This window comes from Bos indicus, chromosome 8, assembly GCF_029378745.1.
Source record: "Bos indicus isolate NIAB-ARS_2022 breed Sahiwal x Tharparkar chromosome 8, NIAB-ARS_B.indTharparkar_mat_pri_1.0, whole genome shotgun sequence".
In the NCBI taxonomy this organism is placed as follows: domain Eukaryota; kingdom Metazoa; phylum Chordata; class Mammalia; order Artiodactyla; family Bovidae; genus Bos; species Bos indicus.
The window spans coordinates 7,142,041-7,164,356 of NC_091767.1; the positions used below are offsets into that span (position 1 = coordinate 7,142,041).

The window sequence follows — 22,316 nt, forward strand, 5'->3', positions numbered from 1 at the left end:
GTGCGCCTGAGAAAAAGGTGAAATTCATTGTTTTGGGATGAAATGTCCTATAGATATCAATTAGGTCTAACTAGTCTATTGTATCATTTAAAGTTTGTGTTTCCTTGTTAATTTTCTGTTTGGTTGATCTACCCATAGGTGTGAGTGGGGTATTAAAGTCTCCCACTATTATTGTGTTATTGTTAATTTCTCCTTTCATACTTGTTAGCATTTGTCTTACATACTGTGGTGCTCCCGTGTTGGGTGTATATATATTTATAATTGTTATATCTTCTTCTTGGATTGATCCTTTGATCATTATGTAGTGACCATCTTTGTCTCTTTTCACAGCCTTTGTTTTAAAGTCTATTTTATCTGATATGAGTATTGCTACTCCTGCTTTCTTTTGGTCCCTATTTGCACGGAAAATCTTTTTCCAGCCCTTCACTTTCAGTCTGTATGTGTTCCCTGTTTTGAGGTGGGTCTCTTGTAGACAACATATGTAGGGGTCTTGTTTTTGTATCCATTCAGCCAGTCTTTGTCTTTTGGTTGGGGCATTCAACCCATTTACGTTTAAGGTAATTACTGATAAGTATGATCCCGTTGCCATTTACTTTATTGTTTTGGGTTTGAATTTATACACCGTTTTTGTGTTTCCTGTCTAGAGAATATCCTTTAGTATTTGTTGGAGAGCTGGTTTGGTGGTGCTGAATTCTCTCAGCTTTTGCTTGTCTGAAAAGCTTTTGATTTCTCCTTCATACTTGAATGAAATCCTTGCTGGGTACAATAATCTGGGCTGTAGGTTATTTTCTTTCATCATTTTAAGTATGTCTTGCCATTCCCTCCTGGCTTGAAGAGTTTCTATTGAAAGATCAGCTGTTATCCTTATGGGAATTCCCTTGTGTGTTATTTGTTGTTTTTCCCTTGCTGCTTTTAATATTTGTTCTTTGGGTTTGATCTTTGTTAATTTGATTAATATGTGTCTTGGGGTGTTTCGCCTTGGGTTTATCCTGTTTGGGACTCTCTGGGTTTCTTGGACTTGGGTGATTATTTCCTTCCCCATTTTAGGGAAGTTTTCAACTATTATCTCCTCAAGTATTTTCTCATGGTCTTTCTTTTTGTCTTCTTCTTCTGGGACCCCTATGATTCGAATGTTGTAGCGTTTAATATTGTCCTGGAGGTCTCTGAGATTGTCCTCATTTCTTTTAATTCGTTTTTCTTTTATCCTCTCTGATTCGTTTATTTCTGCCATTCTATCTTCTAATTCACTAATCCTATCTTCTGCCTCTGTTATTCTACTATTTGTTGCCTCCAGAGTGTTTTTAATTCCATTTATTGCATTATTCATTATATTGACTCTTTTTTATTTCTTCTAGGTCCTTTTTAAACCTTTCTTGCATCTTCTCAATCCTTGTCTCCAGGCTATTTATCTGTGATTCCATTTTGATTTCAAGATTTTGGATCAATTTCACTATCATTATTCGGAATTCTTTATCAGGTAGATTCCCTATCTCTTCCTCTTTTGTTTGGTTTGGTGGGCATTTATCTTGTTCCTTTATCTGCTGGGTATTCCTCTGTCTCTTCATCTTGTTTAAATTGCTGATTTGGGGGTGTCCTTTCTGTATTCTGGCAGTTTGTGGAGTTCTCTTTATTGTGGCATTTCCTCGCTGTGTGTGGGTTTGTACAGGTGGCTTGTCAAGGTTTCCTGTTTAGGGAAGCTTGTGTTGGTGTTCTGGTGGGTGGAGCTGTATTTCTTCTCTCTGGAGTGCAATGAAACGTCCAGTAATGAGTTATGAGATGTCTATGGTTTTGGGGTGACTTTGGGCAGCCTGTATCTTGAAGCTCAGGGCTGTGTTCCTTTGTTGCTGGAGAATTTGCTTGGTATGTCTTGCCCTGGAACTTGTTGGCCCTTGTGTGGTGCTTGGTTTCATTGTTGGTATGGAGGCGTTTGATGAGCTCCTGTCAATTAATGTTCCTTGGAGTCAGGAGTTCCTGGAGTCAGGGTTTGGATTTAAGCCTCCTGCTTCCAGTTATTGGTCTTATTTTTACAGTAGTTTCAAAACTTCTCCTTCTATACAGCACCATTGATAAAACATCTACATTAAAGATGAAAATTTTCTCTACCGTGAGGGTCACCCAGAGAGGTTCACAGCGTTACATGGAGAAGAGAAGAGGGAGGAGGGAGTTAGAGGTGACCCGAATGAGATGAGGTGGAATCAATAGTGGAGAGAGTGGGCTAGCCAATAATCACTTCCTTATGTGCACTCCACAACTGGACCACTCAGAGATGTTCATGGAGTTATACAGAGAAGAGAAGACGGAGGAAGGAGACAGAAGTGGCCAGAGGGATAAAAGGGGGGAATGAAAAGGAGGGAGACAGATCCAGCCAGTAATCAGTTCCCTAAGTGTTCTCCACCGTCTGGAACACACAGAAATTCACAGAGTTGGGTAGAGTAGAGAGGGGTTAGGGAGGAGACACAGGCGACTTGGTGGAGAAAAAGGAGAGTCCAAAGGGAGAGAGAGCAGTTAAGCCAGTAATCTCGTTCCCTAGTGAAAAATGGGTACTGAAGATTGGGTTCTTAAAGGTACAAAATTGGTAACAAATACATAAAAGCAAAAATTAAAAATCTAGAGTAGAGTTTGGAATTTTAAAAATACGATGTTAAAGAAAAGAAAGAGATAAAAAACGAACAAACAAAAACAAACAAGGTAGCGAAAATTATAAAGAAAATATAGGTACAAAATTGAGAACTAATACCAAAAAGCAAAAGTTAAAAATCTAGAGTATAGTTTGGAATTTCAAAAATACAGTGTTAAAAAAAAAAGAAGAAAAAGAAAGAAAAAAAAACGAACAAACAAAAACAAACAATGTTGCAAAAATTATAAAGAAAATACAGGTACAAAATTGATATCAAATACCAAAAAGCATAAATTAAAAATCTAGAGTAGAGTTTGGAATTTCAAAAATACAATGTTAAAGAAAAGAAGAAAAAAAAAAGTCAAAAAATTATAAAAAATATATATATATGAAGTTTGCTGAAGAAAAAAAATAGGGTCTTTTTTTTTGCAAAGTAATAGGTTATAAAAGTGAAAATTAAAGGAATAATAGAGGACTTAATTTTTTTAATTAAAAAAAAAGAAAGAATGATTGTAAAAATAGTAAAAATATATCGAGGACTTTCTCTGGTTTTGTTGTGAGTATTGTGGGTTCAGCTCATTTTTGCCTAGTTCCTTGGTCCGACTTTTATTTCTCAAGATCTATAGGCCCCTTCCTATGTAGTCGGTAGTAACCACAGGGTTTTAATCTATTGCCTGTAGCTTCCAAGGCGGTTCTCTGTTATAGCTTCTTCTGTTTGCTGGACTCTTCAGTGTCTGGTTTCCGCCCTGACACAAAGGGGATGGTGGAGGACACTTTTTTTTTTTTTTTTTTTTCTTTTTAGGCTCACTTGTTCAGTCACGCTGTGGGGAGGGAGGGGGGGATGCTGCAAACAAGTAACACTGGCGTGTGCTCGCAGTGCCTCAGCCACACTGGGTCTGCCCCCGCTCACAGCGCATGTAGCTTCCCCGCCCACACTGCTCAGGCTCTAGGTTGTTCTGCCGAGAACCATCCGTGGCCGGCCCTGGGCTGCCTGCACCTCCCAGGTCTAAGCTGCTCAGGTTCAGGCACTCGGGTAGTCTTCAGAGACGCAGACTCGGTTGGGCCTGCATTTTGTGCCCTTCCCAGGTCTGAGCAGCTCAGGTGATGAGGTGTTTAGCGATCGGGATTGCTGCAACTTATCGCCTCCCCGCCGCTCGGTTATCTAGGTGTACAACTGGTGCACCTTCTCAAGGAGATGTTGACCATCCAGACCCCCAGGAAGTTTTAGTTAGCAAAGAAGCCTGCTTACAGTTTTATAGATAATGTTTCTCTGGGGCTGCGATTGCCCCCTTCCGGCTCTGGCTGCGTGTCACCGGAGGGGGAAGGTCTGCAGCTGGCTCTCTCTGGTCATTCCTTTGTTCCGTGCACGGGCCTGGTGGTGTCTTAGGTTAGGGCTGGCTTTTCCCGTGATAGATATCCCACAGTCTGGTTTGCTAGCCCAGATTATTTCGCTCAGATAGCGCTCAGGGTATTCAGGCCAGGTCCTTACTCTAAGTGATGCAGCCCGCACTGCGCCTCCCTGCCCAGGCCCCGCTTGCTAATGGCGTGTGCAGGCGTCTGCGCTGCTTCTCCACTGGGGGAGTTACCGTAGGGCTCGCAATCTGAGAGTTTTAATTGTTTATTTATTTTTTCTCCCTGTTATGTTGCCCTCTGTGCTTCCAAAGCTTGGCATAGATTCGGCAGTGAGAAGGTTTCCTGTTGTTTGGAAACTTCTCTCTTTTTAAGACTCCCTTCCCAGGATGGAACTCCATCCCTCCCTATTTTGTCTCTTTTTTTGTCTTTTATATTTTTTCCTACCTCCATTCGAAGACTTGGGTTGCTTTTCTGGGTGCCTGATGTCCTCTGCCGGCATTCAGAAGTTGTTTTGTGGAATTTACTCGGCTTTTAAATGCTCTTTTGATGAATTTGTGGGGGAGGAAGTGTTCTCCCCATCCTACTCCTCCTCCAACTTGGCTCCTCCCTCCATTCCTTTTCTAAGTCACTAATAATCTCACCTTGATAGTCTGTTTTCTAAGTACCAAATTATAAAGTTCACCAACACCCATTTGCCATATCTCAAGGTAAGAGAGAAAAGCAAGGAGGAAAAAATGATAATGCTGCTTAATTTATAATATATACAAGGATATATAAAATAGATGTTATGTATATGTATTTGGATGACAGAAATTCCTTGTTTCCATTTCTTGTTCTCTTTGCCCTCAGCTGATGTCTCTTTTGGCCAGGACCTCTACATGATGGGGTGACTCACTCAGAACTTTTTAAAAAGCCACTTTCTGCCGGATGAAACAGTAGAATTAACTTCATTGTATACTTCTCCCTGTGTTACTGAACAACGCAAGTCAAGTGTCCGACACACAGTGAGGCCAAACTATGCTAAAACACTGCAGTTTGGAAGACAGAAAGGTTTATTGCAGGGCCATGTAAACAGATGAGTGGCTCACGCTCTAAGAACCCCCAAATTACTGAAAGCTCTCATCAAAGCCCTTTGAAAAGCAAAAAAGGTGAGGGAGGGATGAGGTTAGTTGTTGCAAATCTCCTGGTTTAGATCCTTTGTTCTTGAGGTCAGGTCATGGTCAGGTGACGATGTTTCTGTAAATCTCTACCAAATGAATGATGTTCTCTGACTTGACAAGAAAGGGCAAGGTGCCAAGGTACAACTTTCGCCCTCCAAGGTCCTGGTCCTGGCTAAGAGGAGACAGAGCTCAGTTGGCAGCTCCCTCAGGGCCGGGTCCCCAGGCTCCACCCAGCTGTCATCTCTAAAGAAGCCAGGCGCCCAACCCAGCTGGCTCTCAGGCTCCTCAGGCCACCCAAAGTGGGACACTAGGTCCCACAGACTGCGACCCAGCACACTGCCACTGCTATTAGGTTGCAGAGAGCAGAATGGGAGAGAGGTTCACTGCTGCCCCAAGGCCTGGGCTGAGGCTAGTGGGTGACTTTGGTGAGGGCTCTGAAGCCCTGCAGGACACAGCAGGATGTGAGAACTACCTTGCCTCAGATGTGAAATGAGGGCAACTGTACCGTAGTTTGAACATTCTTTGGCATTGCCCTTCTTTAAGACTGGACTGAAAACTGACCATTTCCCGTCCTGTGGCCACTGCTGAGTTTTCCTAAGTTGCTGACATATTGAGTGCAGCACTTTAATAGCATCATCTTTCATGATTGTAAATAACTCTGCTGGAATTCTGTTACTACCTCTAGCTTTGGTCTACCCAGGTGGTGCTAGCAGTAAAGAACCCACCTACCAATTCAGGAGACATAAGAGACAGGGGAAGATCCTCTGGAGGAGGGTATGGCAACCACTCCAATATTCTTGCCTGAAGAATCCATGGACAGAGGGACTCGATGGCCGGCTACAGTCCATAGGGTCACAGAGAGTCAGACCCTAAAGCAACTTAGCGTTCACATACATGCTATGCTATGCTAAGTCACTTCAGTCGTGTCTGACCCCATAGACAGCAGCCCACCAGGCTCCCCCATCCCTGGGATTCTCCAGGCAACAACACTGGAGTCGGTTGCCATTTCCTTCTCCAATGCATGAAAGTGAAAAGTGAAAGTCAAGTCGCTCAGTCGTGTCCAACTCTTAGCGACCCCATGGACTGCAGCCTTCCAGGCTCCTCCGTCCATGGGATTGTCCAGGCAAGAGCACTGGAGTGGGTCGCCAGTGCCTTCTCCAATGGCAGGGCTACAGCTAGAAAAGACCATGTGTGTGTGCTCAGTTGTTTAGTCATGTCTGACTCTTTGTGAGCCCATGTACAGTAGCCCGCCACTGTCCTCTGTCCACAGGATTTTCCAGCAAGAATACTGGCATGGGTTGCCATTTCCCCCTCCAGTGTATCTTCTGACCCTGGGATCGAACCCAAATCTCCTGCATTGGCAGACGGGTTCTTTACCACTGAGCTTCCTGGGAAGCCCCGTGGGTACTATTAATCCAATTCCAAGGAATTCAAGCCCTTAACAAGCTGTTGTTTATTTTCTGATGCACAAATGATGACTGTTTCCCAAACTCCCTCCTGGCATCAACAGTCTTGCTAATACAAGGGTGGTAAATTAACTGTAAAATGAAGCGGAGAGAAAATAGGAACAACTTATGCCACTACGATGCTAGCATCACCACCCACACTCTACTTTCTTCATCTCGCTCTTCTTTGTAATCTCTTTGTGCCACTTCTTTACTGACAACAGTTCTTGTAATGGATGAGGCACACTTATTTACACATGTGAAATGTCTCTAAGTTATCCTTGACCTTAGAGTGAAAGTCATAGATGGTTACTGAAGCCTCAATCCTTGAACAATGGTTTAAACCAGATCAAACTTATTTCTGGAACTTGAAGCAATTCAACTGTTTCATTATAAGGTTTTGTGCTGAGAAAATAATCTGAGATGAGGGACACAGTATGAATAAAGCACTAAAGTATGAATAAAAAACACTAAACACTTATACTAAGGGAGAGAATACATGGGATGGGAATAAGGACTATACTCAGGTTTATTCATATTGAGGAGTAATTAGAGTATGATGGACAAGGCAAAGCCAGAATGTGGAAGACCTTTATCCAATTGCCATGGTCTTTAGAACTCAAGGAGCCTTGTTGCTAAGCACTTCAATCTGGAACATAAAGAAGGAAGAGATGAAAGAGGAGAGATTTTTATTGTTCTTTGTCATGTGATGTTTCCATTTAAATATTTGTTCACAGACCTTGGTGGCACAAAGTATCACAAAGTCATAACTAGAAAATACCATGGTAACCGTTAATTCTACCTGTGGTAAGTGTTTCAAGAATTTAACTGTGAAGGGAAAAGTGCTAGAATTTGTGCACATGTGAATTCAGAAACACATATCCTTACAAACACAACATGATTCCTTGTGAATTTTTCAAAACTAGAGGGGTATCTATGACCTATATTATGTCCCATTCTGCTCTATTCTACTTGATTAAGAGTTTAAAAATAGTATAAAAATGCATTTTTGCAATTTGGAAAATACTGAATTGGGCTGTAAATGAAAGGGAGGAGGCTGTGATAATTATGATACCGAGATGACTGAATTTGATGAAGCTGTGGAAAAGATGAAAAAAGGAATCTACGAGATAACATGTAGCAGTCTAGGTTGAAGTGTGTGTGCTAGTATATGGTACTGTACCACATTACTAGTGAAAGTGTTATATTCCCTCGTGAACAGTGTCCCTAGAGTCCCTGACCAAGACTATATAATGACTATCATCATTCTTATCCCACGTATTCCCATACGTAGAATGTAGAGGTGAAAATTGCAAGGATTCTACTCACAATTTAGAGGTTGGTGTCCTAAAATAGATCCCATTTAAGGATTCCATTTAAGGATCTTCCTTCATTATGGAGCCTTGATACTTTGTTAAATATGCTCCTCTTCCTACAAGAAAAGTACCCTAATACCCCAGGATCTCAGGTTTTTTAAATGGTGAAAAAAAAAAAAAAATACTCAATCTAAAAAGTTAAGTCCCCCACCAACTCGCTGCAACAATAAAGGACAGAGGTATCAAATTCTGCATTAAACATACACAAAATAAAAATTTTGTGGCTTTATGGTTTAAAGTACCATCCTTTCAATTCAATAATAACTACTTGTGGAGATAAAGACAGTAGATTGCTAAGCTGAGGGTCCTAGGTGCTGAAGAGAAAATTTAGAAAACTAGCATGTTAAGAAACAACATTACTATATCCAGGCAGAAAAGAAAATTTAGAAAACTAGCAAGTTAAACAATATTACTATATGCAGGCAAAAAAGCTCAATGTATTAAAAACAAAGTGTTGAAGAAAGTATCAGTTCATTATTTCATCATTTTGACCGAAGTATCAGGCATCTCAGGCTTCCCAGGTGGCTCAGGGGTAAAGAATCTGCCTACTAATGCAGGAGATGAAAGAGGATACAGGTTCAATCCCTGTTCAGGAAGATGCCCTGGACTAGACGATGGCAACCCACTCCAGTATTCTTGCCTGGGAAATCCCATGGACAGAGAAGCCTGGTGGGCTATAGTCCACAGAATGGCAAAGAGCTGGACATGACTCAGCACACAGCACACACACCAGGTACCTCGTGCCAATTTTAGCCTGCCTTTTACTCATTAATTACCGCAAACATACTCTGTAATTTCCTTCCTGAGCAGTTCTGCAGTTTTTGTTAAGAGTGTGAAAGCAAGTGAAAAAATCTGCACTAGTTTGGGTTGAGGATTTTAGTCCACAGTGGTTGAATTGACAGGAATTAAAACAAGACTACAATTCAGTTCAGCTCAGTCGCTCAGTCATGTCCAACTCCTTGCGACCCCATGAATCCCAGCACGCCAGGCCTCCCTGTTCATCACCATCTCCCAGAGTTCACTCAAACTCATGTCCATTGAGTCGGTGATGCCATCCAGCCATCTCATCCTCTGTCGTCCCCTTCTCCTCATGCCCCCTATCCCTCCCAGCATCAGAGTCTTTTCCAATGAGTCAACTCTTCACATGAGGTGGCCAAAGTACTGGAGTTTCAGCTTTAGCATCATTCCTTCCAAAGAACTCTCAGGGCTACTCTCCTTTAGAATGGACTGGTTGGATCTCCTTGCAGTCCAAGGGACTCTCAAGAGTCTTCTCCAACACCACAGTTCAAAAGCATCAATTCTTTGGCACTCAGCTTTCTTCATATTCCAACTATCTCAACCATACCTGACCACTGGAAAAACCAGAGCCTTGACTAGATGGACCTTTGTTGGCAAAGTAATGTCTCTGCTTTTCAATATGCTATCTAGGTTGGTCATAACTTTTCTTTCAAAGAGTATGTGTCTTTTAATTTCATGGCTGCAGTCACCTTCTGCAGTGATTTTGGAGCCCAAAAAAATCAAGTCTGAAAGGTGTACGTCAAGACTGTATATTGTCACCATGCTTATTTAACTTATATGCAGAGTACATCATGAGAAATGCTGGACTAGAAGAAACACAAGCTGGAATCAGGATTGCCAGGAGAAATATCAATAACCTCAGATATGCAGATGGCATCACCCTTATTGTAGAAAGTGAAGAGGAACTATAAATCCTCTTGATGAAAGTGAAAGAGGAGAGTGAAAAAGTGGGCTTAAAGCTCAACATTCAGAAAACGAAGTTCATGGCATCTGGTCCCTTCAATTCATGGGAAATAGATAAGGAAACAGTGGAAACAGTGTCAGACTTTATTTTTGGGGGCTCCAAAATCACTGCAGATGGTGACTGCAGCCATGAAATTAAAAGACGCTTACTCCTTGGAAGAAAAGTTATGACCAACCTAGATAGCATATTGAATATCAGAGACTACAGTAGTAAAACGTAAAATAAAGGGCACTGAAAAGGGGAGATATGATGAAAAGTTATCTTCATCATTTATAAATCTGAGGGGTGAATTTTTATTAGGAGTAAGGTTGTGGTTAACAGTTTCATAATGTGTAGAAGTTAGAGCAGTCAAGGTGATATTAAGATACAGACCATGTCCTTAAGTCAATGTCTAAACATTTTTGAAAATGAGCTATGAAATTAAGCTAGACATGCACTCACTTGGTACCAAGAAGATAAATCAAAATATTGGTGGATAATACATTAGTAAATCAGATGCCCAGTTCTTTGAGGCTTATGTAGGACTGATTTGAGAACTGGTTTAAGAGTAAGAATGTATTGTAAATGGTAGCTTAATGAGGGGCTTTCCTGGTGGTTCAGACAGTAAAGAATTTGCCTGCAATGCGGGAGACCTGGGTTCAATCCCTGGGTTCGAAAGATCCCCTGAAGGGAGAGCCTGGCAACCGACTCCAGTATTCTTGTCTGGAGAATTCCATGGACAGAGGGCCAGGTGGGCTACAGTCCATGGGGTCACAAAGAGTCAGACACAACTAAACGACCAAGCACAGCACAGCTTAGTGAGATGGCTAGCTGTTTAGAGGTCTGGAAGTATGTTTGATCATCAAAGGACATTACTAACAAATGTCTAGTCTGTATGGCACATGTATTTCCATTTCTGAGAATGGAAATCTTCTCTGCTGGGCTACACATTGTCACCTTATCCTTTTGATTTAAAGGGTTAGCAGAATTTACTAGGAATAAGAGGCTTTCTGTGAAGAAGTGTGAGCTCACAGCACATTGTTTCATCTTTTTATGAAATGAAAATTACATAAATGACATGAGAATGATTCCAGAGGAATAAAGCAAGCATTTCAAATATACAGTATTGAAAGCACTTTTAAAAGTTCCAAATGTGCTGTTTCCCCTAAAACCTCTGTTCAAATTAGAGCTCTAGACCGGTTAATAATCTTGATCTGTGTGTTCATTTATGTTTTCTAAGTGTATACCATCATGTATGAACATTACATGTTTTTTAAATGCTTTGGTCAAAGAAGAAAGCAGAACATCAGTATTGCCAGCCAGGCATGTTGTCAGATTTCATGCTAACAAATATATGATAACACATTTGTATGATGGAGATAACTGTAGATGGTATTTTCATATGGCATATGTATTATCTGTTTTTATTATGAAGTAATACATTGTGAGGTTGCACTCGGGAACTGATTACCTTAAAGTCCGATAATGTGGAGACTTTGATGTCTTTGCCACTCTAAGACAATATTTCCTTACTCCAAGCTTTCCTCCTTCAAGGAGCCACTGATTTCCTTTTTACTTCTGAAGGTTATTTTGCACTCAGTACATTACAATTTTCAATTGATACCCTCCCAGCTACCCTGATTTTCTTCCATTTTATAAGGGTACAGCTTTTTAAATGCTGTTCTTCTTAACAGTATGATAGAATGTAAATACATTTGAGTAACATCCATCAACAACCCAACATATTCCCCCTCCCACGGCCACCTGGGTCTACCAGTCATTGCATTAGGTAGCATTACAGTAGATCCTCAAAGCTGTGAAAGCTAGCAGTGCTGGACGCCTGCAATTTCATAGATTTAGATAAAGAGAAATGCAGAGGACGTAGGACAAATAATGACTTGTTACATGGAAATACATTATATGGACAATGAGAAAATATAATATCTGCGAATAATACTTATATCTCTCCTGAATATTATGATTAAAGAATTCTCACTTGTAAGTAAAAGGAGGACCTATAGTTTATTATCATAACATCCAAATGTGTAACACAAGACTCCTTTATCAGAAGATGATATTCATTCACCTTCCCAGTAAGACTCTTTTGTGTTATATATTGTGGAAATGTTTGCACATATTAATAGACATAAAGAACTGTATCACGAATCACTATGTGCCCTTCCTCTAGATTCAACAAGTGTCATCGTAGGCCAGTCACCATTCGTGTGTACTCATACAGTCTCACTCTGCCTCACCATTACTTAAGAGCCTGTCAGACATGTCTTAAGCCAAACTCTCATTCATCCTAACCTGTACCCTTCCTTTTTCCTCTATCTTGGTTTGCTCATCACTCCCACCCAGTCCCTGTTCTACTTATTTGTTTTTCTTTTAGTGCTGCTGCTTTGACTGCATGACTTTGCCAGACAACAAACTAAAGGTTAACATTGAATACATCAGCTCAAACGGAGGAGACTGAACACTGATGTATGCTGTCCTGCCCTCTTTTTCCACCAATGGCTAGATATGATGTCTCCGCGATAGGTGTTGGTGAGTTCCTGGTGTGTATGAAGGTTACTCTCCTGCTTGTCTGGCTGAAAGTATTCCTCTTCCTTCCTGGATGGCCCCAGGTTGGACACTCCCAAAGACTTGGCCCCCCAGAAGTGGTGATTCCCCGGAGGGTAACACCCACTGGCAGAGGCATGAAGCTTCAAGGCTGGTTCTCTTACAAACTGCATTTTGGGGGCCAGAGACATGTTGTTCATATAAAGGTCAAGAAGAATTTTTTGTCCAAAAACTTCCCGGTGTTCACCTACGCAGACAAGGGTGTTCTCCTGCAAGACCAACCTTTTGTCCAGGATGACTGTTATTACAGTGGTTACGTGGAGGGGGACCCAGAGTCTCTGGTTTCCCTCAGTAACTGCTTCGGGGGCTTTCAAGGAATGTTACAGACAAATGACATTGTTTATGAAATTGAACCCAAAAGGTTTTCTACTGCATTTGAGCATCTAATATATAAGCTAGACAATAAGGACACAAATTTTTCATACTTTCGATGTGGGTTAACAGATGAGAAAATAGCAGGACAATTGAAGATTCAAGAAAGCATTAATTCCACTTTGATGCAAAGTGCCTATACAGGCTGGTGGACCCACCACTATTTTCTTGAAGTGGCAGTGGTCATAGATTACAGTCGATATCTTCATCATAAAAGTAATGCTTCGCTTGTGGAGAAAGAAGTGTTCCTTGTTTTAAATGGAATAAATGGCCTTATGAAAGCACTGGGTCTTGAGGTATTTTTCAAGGGAATGGAGATATGGACTGAAAAAACCCTTATTACAATAGGAAAAATTGGAAAGTCCTTGGACAACTTTTGCAAATGGAAGCAAAAGGGCTTCGATAAACGTGTGCCCCACGATGTGGTACAACTTTTTATAAAAAAGGATTTTGGTAAAACTCGTGGCTTAGCCTTTGTTGGGACAGTGTGTCAACGTCAATTTAACTGTGGAATTGAGAGTTTCCTCAATCAACCAATTTTTACTTTATCATATATTGTGACTCATGAGATGGGTCATCTTTTGGGTATGAAACATGATGATCCCAAAAGATGTAAATGTGGAGCATCAAGTTGCATATTGTATCCAGTTGTAGCATTAACAACTAAATTCAGCAACTGCAGCTATGCTGATTATTGGAACATTGGTCGTAGAAAATCCTGTTTGTACAATACACCAATGTCACAGACAGTCATGAGGGAGACACGCTGTGGAAACAGTGTGGTTGAAGCAGGAGAAGAGTGTGACTGTGGATCCTTAAAGACGTGTAACACTGATCCCTGTTGTCAGTTAAACTGCACTGTGACAGCTGGTGTCAACTGTGCTTTTGGGCTTTGTTGCCATAACTGCACGTTCAGCCAATCAGGCACCGTGTGTAGGCAAGTAGCAAATGAATGTGATCTTCCAGAGTGGTGCAATGGGACAACCAATCAGTGTCCAGAAGATGTGTACAAGCAGGATGGGACCTTCTGCACAGGTGGTGGGTACTGCTATAAAAAGAGATGCAATCGCCCCCATGAACAGTGTAGGCAAATATTTGGCATAAGGGCCAAGAATGCAAATGTGAGTTGCTACAGGGCAGTGAATACCCGAGGTGACCGTTTTGGTAACTGTGGTATCACAGAAACCTCATACATAAGATGCAGCATGGCAGACAGCCTGTGTGGGAGGGTTCAGTGTGAGAACATCCAAGAAATTCCTCTAATGAGCAATCATACTACTCTGCATTGGACTAAATTCGATAATAACACTTGCTGGGGTACAGACTACCACTTCGGGATAAGAATAGCTGATATTGGTGCAGTGAAAGATGGTACAAAGTGTGGTCCCGAAAACATGTGCATCAGAAGGAGGTGTGTCTCTTTGTCCACTGTAGCACCTAACTGCTCACCTCATCTCTGCTCTTTGAGGGGAGTCTGCAACAACAGACAGCACTGCCACTGCAGGTCTGGGTGGAATCCTCCCATTTGCAAGAAAAGAGGCCGAGGAGGCAGTGTGGACAGTGGCCCACCCCCTGAGTCCCCAACAGAAGACACCTTTGAGCCCGAAACAGAAGAAACCCCTGGGCCCGAAACAGAAGAAACCCCTGGGCCCCAAACAGAAGAAAGGGTGGGAAAGAGGAACCTGCTACCATATTTCCTGATTCTTCTTTTGTTTCTAATACTATGTCTGTTGCTTTTGTTTTTGCTGTTCATGAGACCAAAAAAGAAAGATGATACAGAAGAGGTGTCTGTTTCATCAAACTCTAGCTAAAAACTAGACATATGTTACAGCTTCACTTAGGATGTAAGCACAGAATATTCTAACTTTACCTAAGGAAGAAACACAGAATGTGCCTACTGAAAAAACAACAAACAAGGAAAAACCAATAGCTCCTATTTCAAGAGACTGCCAAAGCCTAGTGATCTTTCCCAAGTATTAGACTGTAATCTCCTGGAAGTAACAATGTTATAACATGTGTCCTAGATCATTGGCAGAAAATTCCAACTTTTCCTAATCATTTGGGACCATAAACAACCAGTAAACAAAATTTACTAATCCCTAGCCTATTTCTACTTTCCATTATTTTAAGCGATTTTAAGTGGTCAATTTTTATGGAATTATTCTCTGTGTGTGTCTGGAGCAGAGACAGTCTGTGGATGGTGTTCGTGTGTGTGTCTGATTTACTGTTCCTCTATCCCACATGCCCTTCCTCCTTGTACTCTGGCCTTGTCACACAAGGACTGGTAACCTACAGATTACATGTCTTATATGCCAATCCTCTCCTGTTCCTTTCTGCCAATGGCAGGAACTAGAGAAAGAGTTGAAACCCAGGGAAAATTTGATTTGTGTTCATGTCAGAATTGTCTCATTAACAGCTTTCGCCTTAGCAGCAACCATAATTTCTGCTATATACATATTTGGTTACACTCAGAACCAACAAGACTATAAGTCTCAGCCATACTGGCACTGCTACCAAGCATTGTAGCCTCCCAGTTTTGAGTCCCAGGTCTAAATGTTCTCCAAATCCCTGAGTTTCCCATACCAGGTGGGCTAACCCTTTCCTCAGGGATCACATACTAGACCCACAGGACCTACTGCAAAGATTCCAAGAACACTACCTCTTCCCTTTGATTTTAAGGGGGCATTTAATTTTATGTTTAATTTTGGCTATTCTACTTCAGTTTAAGATTCTCCATTTGGTCTGAAATACTCAGTTTTATTCTATGCCTTCACTGATATTCAGGGTGGCCTTTTCTCCAGCTAGTATTGGTCAAAATGTGCTTGACTCCCAGTAGCCAATGAGAGTTTTGCCCTTTTGTAATAAATTTCCCTGTGGCCTGGAAGTGTTTCAAGTCTGCCCATACCATACTCTCCTTGTTCTAAGTGGGTAGTTACTCCTTAGCACATGTGCATTGCCTTCTAGACACACGCTGACGACTCGGGTCCCAGGAGGAATTTTCTTAGCTGTGCCCTTCTTTGGTCCCATTGTTACACTGCTGGGGAACTGCCATTATGTTTGTTGCTATTAGATTCATAAAGCTGGCAGTCCACTTGCAAATGCTGGACACCAAAACCTCCACTATTTGAAACAATGAAAGAAAGCTGCCAGTGTCAGTTGCTCAGTCATGTCCGACTCTTTGGGACCCCATGGACTGTAGCCTGCCACACTACTCTGTCCATGGGGTTTCCCAGGCAAGAATACTGGAGTGGGTAGCCATTTACTTCAGGGGATCTTCCTGACCCAGGGATCGAACCTGGATTTCCTGCATTGCAGGCAGATTCTTTACCCTCTGAGCCACCATAGCAGATATGTAAACATATGAAAAGATTACTAAGAAACTTACGTGGGATGTGTCATTTTAAGTAAAACTATAAATGAATAGTATCAATTTATAAAAAGTAAACATCTGATTAACACGATGAAATTAATAACAAATGGATTGTTTTCCCTACATTTTACCCACAGACAGCAGTCCTCAAAGGTAAGCTGCTGAGTGTTAAACCTTAAGGAACAGACCTCAGTTATTCACAAGCAGAAATTACTTTACAGGATAAAACTAAAGGATAAAGTATTTAACTAATATTATGCATCCAGTAAAACTCTGGACAAAAACAATACAAGAAAGAAATACTGACTTCATGTACAGAGATTGAACAAAAATCACAAATAACAAGTATATCAAATTCAGCAAAAATGAGGAAATAACATCTTCAGCAGAAGGAAGAAAATAACATTTTCACAAAGTAGGATTTATTTATTTAAAGGCAAGCATAGTTTATATAATTTCTTACTGGATATTAAAAACATAAAACATATGCTCATCGCAGCACATACAGAAAAAGCCTTAAATAACATTTAAACTCTATTGACAATGAAAAGTACTTCATAGCCAGGTAGGAATAAAAGCAAGCTTTCCTAACCTAATAATAAATATCATTGAAAATTAATCATTGAACATTCTTTAAAATGAAGTTCCCAGTGAAACTGGGAATAAATTAGTGTTCTTCTTTGTCACCACTTACATTAACTTTTACATTCTTATTGAGTACAGGTGATTTACAATCTATTAGTTTCAGCTGCACAGCAAAGTGAACGTCACTATTTATATTAACTTTTTATCTCAGGACCCAGAACAATTAGATTGAGAGTTAAAAACTATAGAACTGAAAAATAAACATAAAAACTGCCATTAAATGTAGCTTACAGGAATTTCTACATATAAAATTCTACTATAAAAATTCTAAAAGCTAAGAAGAAAGTTTACAAAGTACAAAATATTTTAAACAATAAGTAAAGGATTCTTACAAGTCAATACAAATAACAATTGTCATATATATTAAAAATCAGTGAGTAGAGAAACAAACAATGTGGTAAAATGTAAACCTTTACTGGAAACATAGGAGATGTATACATTTTCTGATAAGTTGAAATAATTTCATCATTTTTTAAGGAATTATTCCTACTGAGTTGAACGAATCTATGAAGACCTACAAGACCTTTTAGAACTAACACCCAAAAAAGATGTCCTTTTCATTATACGGGACTGGAATGCAAAAGTAGGAAGTCAAGAAACACCGGGAGTACCAGGCAAATTTGGCCCTGGAGTACCGAATGAAGCAAGGCAAAGGCTCATAGAGTTTTGCCAAGAGACTGCACTGGTCATAGCAAACACACTCTTCCAACAACACAAGAGAAGACTCTACACATGGACATCACCAGATGATCAACACCGAAATCACATTGACTATATTCTTTGCAGCCAAAGATGCCGAAGCTCTATACAGTCAGCAAAAACAAGACCGGGAGCTGACTGTGGTTCAGATCATGAGCTCCTTATTGCCAAATTCAGACTTAAATTCAAGAAAGTAGGGAAAACCACTAGACCATTGAGGTATGACCTAAATCAAATCCCTTATGATTATACAGTGGAAGTGAGAAATAGTTTTAAGGGACTAGATCTGATAGACAGAGTGCCTGATGAATGATGGACGGAGGTTCGTGATTGTACGGGAGACAGAGATCTAGACCATCCCCATGGAAAAGAAATGCAAAAAGGCAAAATGACTGTCTGAGGACGCCTTACAAATAGCTGTGAAAAGAAGAGAAGTGAAAAGCAAAGGAGCAAAGGAAAGATATAAGCATCTGAATGCAGAGTTCCAAAGAATAGCAAGGAGACATAAGAAAGCCTTCCTCAGTGATCAATGCAAAGAAACAGAGGAAAACAACAGAATGGGAAAGACTAGAGAGCTCTTCAAGGAAATTCGAGATACCAAGGGAACATTTCATGCAAAGATGGGCTCGATAAAGGACAGAAGCGCTATGGACCTAACAGAAGCAGAAGATATTAAGAAGAGGTGGCAAGAATACACAGAAGAACTGTACAAAAAAGACTTTAAGATGCAGATAACCAAGGTGGTGTGATCACTCACCTAGAGCCAGACATCCTGGAATGTGAAGTCAAGTGGGCCTTAGAAAGCATCATTAGGAACAAAGCTAGTGGAGGTGATGGCATTCCAGTTGAGCTATTTCAAATCCTGAAAGATGATGCTGTGAAAGTGTTGCACACAATATGCCAGCAAATTTGGAAAATGCAGCAGTGGCAACAGGACTGGAAGAGGTCAGTTTTCATTCCAGTCCCAAAGAAAGGAAATGCCAAAGAATGCTCAAACTATCGCATAATAGCACTCATCTCACACGCTAGTAAAGTAATGCTCAAAATTCTCCAAGCCAGGCTTCAGCAATACTTGAACCGTGAACTTCCAGATGTTCATGTTCCAGATGTTTTAGAAAAGGCAGAGGAACCAGAGACCAAATTGCCAACATCCACTGGATCATCAAAAAAGCAAGAGAGTTCCAGAAAAACATTGATTTCTGCTTTCTTGACTATGCCAAAGCCTTTTACTGTGTGGATCACAATAAACTGTGGAAAATTCTTCAAGAGATGGGAATACCAGACCACCTGACCTGCCTCTTGAGAAACCTATACGCAGGTCATGAAGCAACAGTTAGAACTGGACATGGAATAGCAGACTGGTTCCAAATAGGAAAAGGAGTACATCAAGGCTGTATATTGTCATCCTGCTTATTTAACTTCTATGCAGAGAACATCATGAGAAACGCTGGGCTGGAAGAAGCACAAGCTGGAATCAAGATTGTCAGGAGAAATATCAATAACCTCAGATATGCAGATGAAACCACCTTTATGGCAGAAAGTGAAGAGGCACTAAAAAGCCTCTTGTGAAAGTGAAAGTGGAGAGGGAAAATGTGGGCACAATGCTCAACATTCAGAAAACCAAGACCACGGCATCTGGTCCCATCACTTCATGGCAAATAGATGGGGAAACAGTGGAGACTGTGTCAGGTTTATTTTGGGGGGCTCCAAAATGACAGCGGATGGTGACTGCAGCCATGAAATTAAAAGACGCTTACTCCTTGGAAGGAAAGTTATGACAACCTAGGTAGCATATTGAAAAGCAGAGATATTACTTTGCCAACAAAAATCCATCTAGTCAAGGCTATGGTTTTTCCAGTGATCACGTATTGATGTTAGAGTTGGACTGTGAAGAAAGCTGAGCCCCAAAAAATTGATGCTTTTGAACTATGGTGTTGGAGAAGACTCGAGAAAATCTTGGACTGCAAGGACATCCAACCAGTCCATCCTAAAGGAGATCAGTCCTGGGTGTTCTTTGGAAGGACTGATGCTGAAGCTGAAACTCCAATACTTTGGCCACCTCATGTGAAGAGTTAACTCATTGGAAAAGACCCTGGGAGGAATTGGGGGCAGGAGGAGAAGGGGACAACAGAGGATGAGATGGTTGGATGGCATCACCGACTCAATGGACATGATTTTGAGTCAACTTCGGGAGTTGGTGAGGGACAGGAGTACTGGCGTGGTTGATTCATGGGGTCGCAAAGAGTCAGACATCTGAGTGACGGAACTGAACTAAACTGAACTGATTCTACTGAGATTTCCAGTAATTATTTGACCAGGGTAATAAACAACATAAAATTATTGTTTTATGGAAACAATCACAAAGATGTAATTATAATTTGGAGTGATGTTAAAATAATTTATTTGCATCAGCCTGGCTTCCACTGCAAACTAGGAAAACTCCTCCACTACATTAAAAAGGAAGATTTAACACTGGGAATTGGTTGAGTACAAAGTTCACACTAAGGGCTAGAGAAAGAGACTCTAAGCTTGAGTCTGAAAGGACTGTAGACCATAATCATAAAGCTGGGTCCCCCTGAGACACAGAACCAAGAGGTGATACAAATATGAGTGAACCAGAAAAGAAATGAATGGTACTCTTGACACAGAGCCAGTAAGTGGAATACCTGAACTTTCTTTTATTTTTGAGGTAGGCCTACCTTCAGAGTGAAGTGAAACAGCCACTCTCCTCAGAACTTGGCCCACCGGTTTCCCACAGGAAGTTACACTTCCTGCTCTCCATTTCACGCGTTCCTTGATGACAGAGCTCCGAATTGGTCACCAGAGTATGGAGATGAGAGGCCCCAAAATCTGTAGTCAGCAAACTGGAAAACCAAAAAGTAAGTGGAAGAGCTGTAGACAGGGGTCACTTCCAGTTGGGAACCCACCTGGTAGTTCCACCAGGAAGGAAGGTGGCTTCAAAAAGAAATATCAAATATCCCATCTGCCTGTTGGCTCTATCTTTGAGTACTGTTCATTCCTTTTCTAAGTCACTTATAATCTCACCTTGATAGTCTGTGTTCTAAGTACCAAATTATAAAGTTCACCAACACCCATTTGCCATATCTCAAGGTAAGAGAGAAAAGCAAGGAGGAAAAAATGATAATGCTGCTTAATTTATAATATATACAAGGATATATAAAATAGATACTATGTATGTGTATTCAGATGACAGAAATTCTTTGTTTCCATTTCTTGTTCTCTTTGCCCTCAGCTGATGTCTCTTTTGGCCAGGACCTCTACATGATGGGGTGACTCGCTCAGAACTTTTTAAAAAGCCACTTTCTGCCGGATGAAACAGTAGAATTAACTTCATTGCATACTTCTCCCTGTGTTACTGAACAACGCAAGTCAAGTGTCCGACACACAGTGAGGCCAAACTATGCTAAAACACTGCAGTTTGGAAGACAGAAAGGTTTAATGCAGGGCCATGTAAACAGATGAGTGGCTCACGCTCTAAGAACCCCCAAATTACTGAAAGCTCTCATCAAAGCCCTTTGAAAAGCAAAAAAGGTGAGGGAGGGATGAGGTTAGTTGTTGCAAATCTCCTGGTTTAGATCCTTTGTTCTTGAGGTCAGGTCATGGTCAGGTGACGATGTTTCTGTAAATCTCTACCAAATGAATGATGTTCTCTGACTTGACAAGAAAGGGCAAGGTGCCAAGGTACAACTTTCACCCTCCAAGGTCCTGGTCCTGGCTAAGAGGAGACAGAGCTCAGTTGGCAGCTCCCTCAGGGCCGGGTCCCCAGGCTCCACCCAGCTGTCATCTCTAAAGAAGCCAGGCGCCCAACCCAGCTGGCTCTCGGGCTCCTCAGGCCACCCAAAGTGGGACACTAGGTCCCACAGACTGCGACCCAGCACACTGCCACTGCTATTAGGTTGCAGAGAGCAGAATGGGAGAGAGGTTCACTGCTGCCCCAAGGCCTGGGCTGAGGCTAGTGGGTGACTTTGGTGAGGGTTCTGAAGCCCTGCAGGACACAGCCCTAAACCTGTTCTCTGGGGCCCCAGCTCATCTGCTGGCCCAAGGCTGGGTGACCTGAAAGGCCTGGGAGGGAAGGCCAGGACCCACCTCTTACCTCATTCTCCACCTCACGACCACCGCTCCACTGTTGTCTGAGTCCCCTCACTAACTGTGGTTTCTTAACAGCTGGTTGCTTGTGGGCAGGGCCCACTGCTGCACTGCCCAATTGCTTAGCAGGATCCACTGCCTGGTAACAGGGTGCAGAGTAATGATGCACAGCAATGGCTGCTGTGCTAAAGGCTGAGTTCACTGTGCTCTGTTACACTTCAGTACACATCTTTTTTTATTATGAGTGATAAAATGGGGAGCTCATGTAAAGCATTTTGGTGAACAGAGATATGGAGGTTTTCTTAAACAAGAACTAAACTAGCTACTTTTACAGAACTCAATTTTTACTAGAAAGAACAACCGATTAACAATAGTTATTCAGTTCTAGTTATCTGGAGGGTATTTTCTTTTAAAATGAACAAAGCCTATTGTAACAGCAACCGACAGTTATTTTTGTTATTAATAACATTTAACCATTCAATTATTAGAATTTTGGAAAATTTGGAACCACCACATTTTCTAACAATGTCTTTCCTGATAAGATTGGCTGTGACTTTTTTAAATTTTTTTCTTTTTTTATTGAAATGTATCAAATGTGGAAGCTTTTCGTTACTTAGTAATTTTCCAAGGTGGTAAAATATTCATCCAAAATGTAAGCTATTCCAATAAGTTTTAAATGTAACTGGATAAAATTATTATTGATATGCTTTCAGTTTCATTGGCTACAGCTAACATTTAAGAAACTACCATTTGTTGAGTTTTGAAACAGTACTTGACAAAAATATCCATAATTATCAAAAAATATTGAT

General features: G+C 41.1%; 1 protein-coding gene and 1 long non-coding RNA gene across 2 annotated transcripts in view; one reads left to right on the plus strand and one right to left on the minus strand.

The window, feature by feature from the left end:
- Positions 1-21,668, minus strand: part of LOC139184499 (uncharacterized) — a 46,257-nt gene extending 24,589 nt beyond the window's left edge. Inside the window, exons 1-2 of the long non-coding RNA XR_011567989.1 lie at positions 21,515-21,668; positions 20,100-20,264 (exon numbers count right to left, since the gene is read on the minus strand). This is a non-coding gene — a long non-coding RNA (uncharacterized lncRNA). The remainder of the gene's footprint in view (positions 1-20,099; positions 20,265-21,514) is intronic.
- LOC109562432 (disintegrin and metalloproteinase domain-containing protein 20-like) lies at positions 7,246-15,065 on the plus strand. The gene is made up of 2 exons (XM_019965514.2): positions 7,246-7,382; positions 12,085-15,065. The coding sequence occupies exon 2, from the start codon at positions 12,179-12,181 to the stop codon at positions 14,495-14,497; it is 2,319 nt and encodes a 772-aa protein (XP_019821073.2). The 5' UTR covers positions 7,246-7,382; positions 12,085-12,178; the 3' UTR covers positions 14,498-15,065.
- Positions 21,669-22,316: the final 648 nt, after the last annotated feature.

What these genes read in the sequence shown, in the direction of transcription:
- LOC109562432 (XM_019965514.2), top strand. Translation starts at nt 12,179, where the DNA reads ATGCTGTCCTGCCCTCTTTTTCCACCAATGGCTAGATATGATGTCTCC.